Below are 6184 nucleotides of genomic sequence, written 5' to 3' on the forward strand. Positions count from 1 at the left end.
TTTATTTCCAGTTTCATTGCACTGTGGTCAGATAATGTGCATGGGATAATTTCTGTTTTCTTACATATACTTAAGCATGACCCATGGACCAGTATGTGGTGTATTTTAGAAAATGACCCATGTGCAGCTTAGAAAAATGTGTATTCAGGTGTGTTTCAGTGGAAAACTCTGTATATGTCCACGAAGTCCATTTGTTTGAAGCTCTGGTTCAGTTCTGTTATTTCTTTGTTAAGTTTTTGTCTGGTTTACCTATCTTTTGGGAATAAGGGGGTGTTAAGGTCTCCTGTTTAGATTGTGGTCTTTGATATTAGATTTTTCATGTCCATTAAGATTTGCTTTATATAGTTGTGTTCTCCCGTGTTTGGTGCATACATGTTTATGAGTGTTACCTGTTCCTCTTGAATTTTTTCCCTAACCAGTATATAGTGGCCTTCTTTATTTCGCTTGATCATTGTTGGTTTGAAGTTGAGACTGTGTGAGAATAGGATTGCTTCCCTTGCTTTTTTTTTTTTTTTTAATTTTATTTATTTGTGTGTGTGTGTGTTTGTGTGGCCCGCTCAGCCCACCAGGGGGTGGGGCTGGCTGGCATGAGGTGCTGGGGGATTGAACCGCGGTCCCTGTGCTTTGCTAAGCTTGTTCTAAGTAGGTGCTTTAGACCACTGAGCCATCTCACGCAGCCCCCTCCCTTGCTTTTTTTGAGGTACTGAGGCCTGTCGTATTGTGTTCCATCCTTTGACTTTCAGCCTATGAATGTCTATGAGTTAAATGTGTTTCTTGTATACTGCATATTGTTGCATTTTGTTTCCTAATCCACTGTGCCATTCTTTTTGTCTTAATTATTGAATTGAGTCCACTTACATTGATGATTAGTGTTGAGATGTGTTGACTTAGGATTGACAGTTTATTTACCTGTTGTCGTTTACTCCTTTTTCTCCCATGTTTAGTTGCTTGCCGTATTTAGTTGATTGCTTCTGATCTCATTCGTGGAGTTCTGATCATTTTGGTCCCTCTCTAGAACATCTTTCAGGAGCCTGTGTAGGGTTGGCTTTGTCATCATGAAATTCTTTAGCTGTTCTTTGTCATGAAAGTATTTCACTTCTCCATCAAACTTGAAAGAGAGTTTTGCAGGCTATAGTAGTCTGGGCTGGAATTTGTTTTCATAGAGGACTTGAAGTACTCTACCCCATGCTGTTCTTGCCTTCATGGTTTGTGAAGAGAAGTCGGCCGTAATTCTGATGGGTTTTCCTTTGAATATGATCTGCTCCTTTTCTCTAGTGGCTTGTAGTATATTATTCTTGTGCTGAATTTCTGGGATCTTGACTATTATATGTCCCGATGTGTTTTTCATTGGGTTGAGGTTACTTGGCATTCTGTATGCTTCGATTAACTGAATGTCAGATTGTTTCCTCATATTTGGGAAGTTTTCTATTACTTCTGCCCATATTTTTTTAATGTCATTTGTATCGACTTCTTCTTTCTCATTGATGCCTATAAGTCTCACATTGTTCATCTTGCGTCATCTTGCAGGTGATGAATTATTTTTTCCTGCATCCTATTTGTTTTTAAGAGATCCTTTCTTACGTTTTCACTAGCCATACCAGCATCTTCAATATCTGAAACTCTGTCTTCACTTTCACTTAAATGGTTTTGCAAGCTTGTGATTGAGATTTTAATTTCCTCTATATCTCTTTGACTCTGCTTCATGCAATTTATTTCTTTATTGCTCATTCAAAGATTCCATCATTTTTCTAATATCCTCTATTTTTTTCTATCAATGTTTTCTTTAGAAGGAGTTATGAATTCTTTTACTGCAGTGTTTTTTTCAGATTGGGTTTCCTCCCTATGTTTCTTTAGTTGCTTCTTTACTTTAGATGCTATGAGTTCTGAGAATTCTTTTTTTATTTCAGAAAAGAATTCCGCTCTGAGTTCTTATATAAATTTCTGCTGTTGCTTATTTACTATTGACGCTATTAATTTGTACATTTGAGCTGAGCTAGTAGAAAAGAATTGTGGTCTGAGTTCCTCTTTGACTTTTCTGCTTTTGCTTATTTAGTATCGATGCTATTAATTTATACATTTGAACTGAGCTAGTGTCCTCTGCACTTGTTCTGGGTGGGCATGGTGTTTCCTCCATATGTTTCTGCTTTTGATTCTTTACTGCAGATGTTATTAATTCAGGGATTTCTTTTTTCATTTCCAATCTGAGTTCCGCTATACCTTTCTGCAACTCTTTCTTTATTTCAGAAGCTGTTGACTCATTGATTGCAGCTGTGTGATTCCCAATTTGTTCTGTGTTAGTGTCCTCTGCACTTGTTATGGGTGGGCTTGAGTTCTGAGATTGCATTTTGCTCCTTCTCATTTTTATTTTGTGTAGCACTGTCTTCTGACCTTTGTTGTAGATCTTTATTGCAGTTATAGCCTTAGCACCTACTGAAGTTCAGGTGTAGATCTACAAAGTTTGCATTTATCCAGTTGTCCCTGGCTTGGGTCTGGTTGCTGTGTTCAGTTCCTTCCTGCTGCTACCCTTGGGAGTGAACCTGTTTTACCCCTCTGGCAAGATATTCTTCTCCTGGATTAGCTGGGTGGTTCTCTCCCCTACACTCTCTGCAGGGATTGCGGCTTCAGGGTTTTACTTCAGGCCTGTATGCCAGGCCTGAGCTGAGTCTGAATGGGACAAGGTAGAGTAGCGGGGAGAGGCAGCTCTCTCACACACTCACGGGGCTTGGCCTAGGACTGGATCTGGTGGTTCCTTGAATGCGACAGAAATTCCTACTCTTTGGGTGGGGTTTTGGTGTGTACTACGGAGTAATGGGGGGCATCCCGAGAGGGTGAAAGAGGGTGTTACCCACCCTGTACCTGGGCTGGAACCAGTAGGTCTCGCCAGCACAAGGTAGCTGGAAGCTTTCCCACACACTCACGGGGCCTGGGCTAGTACTGGGTCTGGGGGTTACCGGAACACACTTCTTCTTTTTTTTTTTTCATTTATGTAATTGGAGCGGGGTTTCACTCCTACCTTGTTATTTCTCCTGTTTCCCTCTTTGGACCCACTTAACATCATGGATTTCCTCTAAAAATCTCTTGAAAAGCAGTTTCCTTTGCAGCCCACTCAAGACCCATCTGTTTTTCTCTTGAACAGATCTTTCTTTTCCCCAGTAAATATATTCTGTTCCTAACCTTCATTACTCCTAGAATTCTTTCTTGAATTTTAGAGAACAGAAACTCCTACTGGACATCTAGCAGGTTGGGAGTTTCTTCTGTATCATTAGGAAGCTGAGTCAGGAAGATTGCTGTAACTTTGAAGAAACTCTAAGCTACATTTTGAGTTCAAGGCTAGCCTGAACTGTATAGCAAGAACCATTCTCAGAAAATAAATAAATAAATAATAAATAAATAAATAAATAAAATCCTTTAAGAAATCATATAAAAATCCTGCGAGATATCTCAGTGGACTAAGTGCCTGCTTAGGCCAGCACAGGGACCAGGGTTTGTTCCCCAGCACACATGCTGTGCTGGCCCCGCCCCTGCATCCAGGGCTCACTGAGCTGGCTCAGAGACTGGGCATGGGGGTGCATGCCTGTAATTGTAGTGCTAGAGAGGCTGAAAACAGGAGTATCACTATGAGTCTGAGCTGCAAGGTGAGACCCTGTACCAAATATATTAAAAAAAACCATGTCAAGCATTATGGTGTCCCTTCTGGAAGTACTGACTCAGATCCTGAAGAAGCTTCAATGTTTCTGTACGTTATAGTATTTGTTAACATTTTAATAATGTTTATTGAACAAGCATCTGTGGAAAGATTTGTATTTCAATCATTTCTTTAATTTTTTCTCCAAATAGCCACATCGATGTGATCAGTGCCCCCAAACATTTAACGTTGAATTCAACCTGACACTTCATAAATGCACCCACAATGCGGAGGACCCTACTTGCCCCGTGTGCAACAAGAAGTTCTCCAGAGTGGCTAGCCTTAAAGCACATATTATGCTCCATGAAAAGGAAGAGGTAATTATTTTGCATATCCTTTGGTAACTAATTGATAAAAGCTAATTAATCATTAGAAGGATTTTAGGTATAAACTAGTTTTAAAAGTTTTTTTTACAAATTTTAAAGAGCCAATAATGTCTTTAAATTTGTCTCAACTAATCTCTAGTTGACTGGTAAGACGTTTTCTTGCCCCTGTTGGTACCTTATAGTAGACATGTTAGTGTATAGTACATTTGAAGGCTAAAGCATGTCTACATTGACTGGCGGCAGTTCTTTCTTCTTGTTACACTCCTTGTCACCCCTATCAGAAAATAACTTTTGAGGACTAGCCAAATGGCTTAGAGGATTAAAAGCACTGGCAAGCGGGTGCAGGGGCCAGGGGCTCGATCCCCGGGCCTGCCGTTCAGGCCCTACTCCCGGAGCACACTGAGATGGCAATTGAGACTGGGCGTGGTGGCGCATACCTGTAATTCCAGCTCTTGGGAGGCTGTAAACAGGTGAATCACTAGGACTGTGATCTAGTAGTGAGATCCTGAATACCCTGTAGACCCTTCCCTAAAATATGAAAAAACCCAAAACAGACAAAAGAAAAACTTTTGTAGAGTTCTGCAGCACAAAGTAATTTTTCTGCTGTTGTATGTGTTATAGTCTTCTTGCTTAGCTCCTGGGTCCCCTGACCCAAAGGGATCTGGGGCAAGAGAAGACATTCATGGTATCAGAGCAATAGTTCATCTGAGGAGTGCCACAGACCAGGTCTTGATAACTTCAAGAACTATGAGTGGGCCTCATTTGAAGCATAAGTGGCTGTTACTTTGAAACTGTTCTTCTCCTGTTCTTCCTTCCCTGGTTGTTGTGGAAATTCAAGATGAGAGGACAAAATAAGAGTGACTCCTAATTCTGAGATAATTTCTGTTGCTGTTTGGCATATTTTCTTTCTGAGACAAAAACAAATACAGAGTTTAAGTTGCACATGCAAAATTGAGTTCATATTTTCTCCTTGTGTTGTATATTCTTATAAAATGCTTTTGATTCTTATTTTAAAGTGATTGTTTTTATATTTTAAAACATGTAACTAATGCATATGTTAGAAAAAATAAGAAACACGTGTATCATAAGAGCTTATACTTATTGGAGTATAAAACATGTGAGTTCATAGAAACAGTAGAACAGCATTACCAGAGGTTTGGGGTGGGCTGAGGCCACAGAATACCAGTTTGGGAAGAGGAGGAAATTGAGTAGATTTGTGTATTATGGCACCTGCAACTAAAAGCAGTAATACATTGTGTGTTTGAAAATTGCTGAAATATATTTATATATATACACACACATACATAATTTTACTTGTCTGTTCAAAAGTCATTAATTTAAGAATTTAAGAAGCACCTGTAATCACACCATGTTGAGAGATGCATGTGCTGTACAGCTTTTCAGGCTGTTTTGTATAAGTGCTCTGCAGTGTATATAGCTTACGTGGTATGCTGCTGCTGTATAGCTCTGTTTTGTAAGCTGCTTTCCCCCTAATATGATTTAGATGAATGTATTCTCTTTTTACTTACTGGATTATAAGTGTTTTCCGTATTACTATTTTAAGTTACTTTATTAGTGTCTTCTGCATCTGGATTTAGCATAATATCTAATCTTTTTATTGGTAGTTAATGTTTTTTCAGTGTTATAAATGATAAATCTTTGTATATGGATCTTTTTGTGAATCTTGAATTATTTCCATAGGATTGATTTCTATCATTGGGTTTAGTGAATTTACAAATAAGCCTTTGTTTTTCAGCATCTTCATAGAATGCTCTATTTTTTTCTGGAAAGGACATGCTAATTTGTACCTGCACTGTAGAATGTTTCTCATTTAATTTATTGCCCTGTACTTATTAGATAGGAATGCCTCTCATTCACTGTATGCACTGTTTATTAGCTGCAGTATATATAAATTGATATTACTTCTTTGGAAAGAAGTTTGATGATATCCAGATTTTAAATTACTGGAAAAGCTGCAGTGGAATCTCCCCACTGATTTAATTTGTGTCTCTGAAATGACTAGTGATGGTGAACATTTTTTCTTTTTTCTTTTTTCTTTTTTTTTTTTTTTTTTTTTTTTTGTACTTCTTCATCTGGTAAGTGTTCATTTCAGATGACCAATTTTGGATGGGTCATTAACTATCGGGAGTATTTGATGATTCTTTTTCTAGTT

At 38.5% G+C, this 6184-nt stretch overlaps 1 protein-coding gene across 1 annotated transcript in view; it reads left to right on the forward strand.

Annotated features, from left to right (window-relative positions):
* Znf236 (zinc finger protein 236) overlaps positions 1-6184 on the forward strand; it is a 141633-nt gene that overhangs the window by 6917 nt on the left and 128532 nt on the right. Inside the window, exon 2 of the mRNA XM_023700080.1 lies at positions 3838-4002. Within this exon, the coding sequence (XP_023555848.1) occupies positions 3838-4002 (165 nt within the window). The remainder of the gene's footprint in view (positions 1-3837; positions 4003-6184) is intronic.

Source organism: Octodon degus, unplaced genomic scaffold (genome assembly GCF_000260255.1).
Source record: "Octodon degus isolate 3935 unplaced genomic scaffold, OctDeg1.0 scaffold00120, whole genome shotgun sequence".
In the NCBI taxonomy this organism is placed as follows: Eukaryota; Metazoa; Chordata; class Mammalia; order Rodentia; family Octodontidae; genus Octodon; species Octodon degus.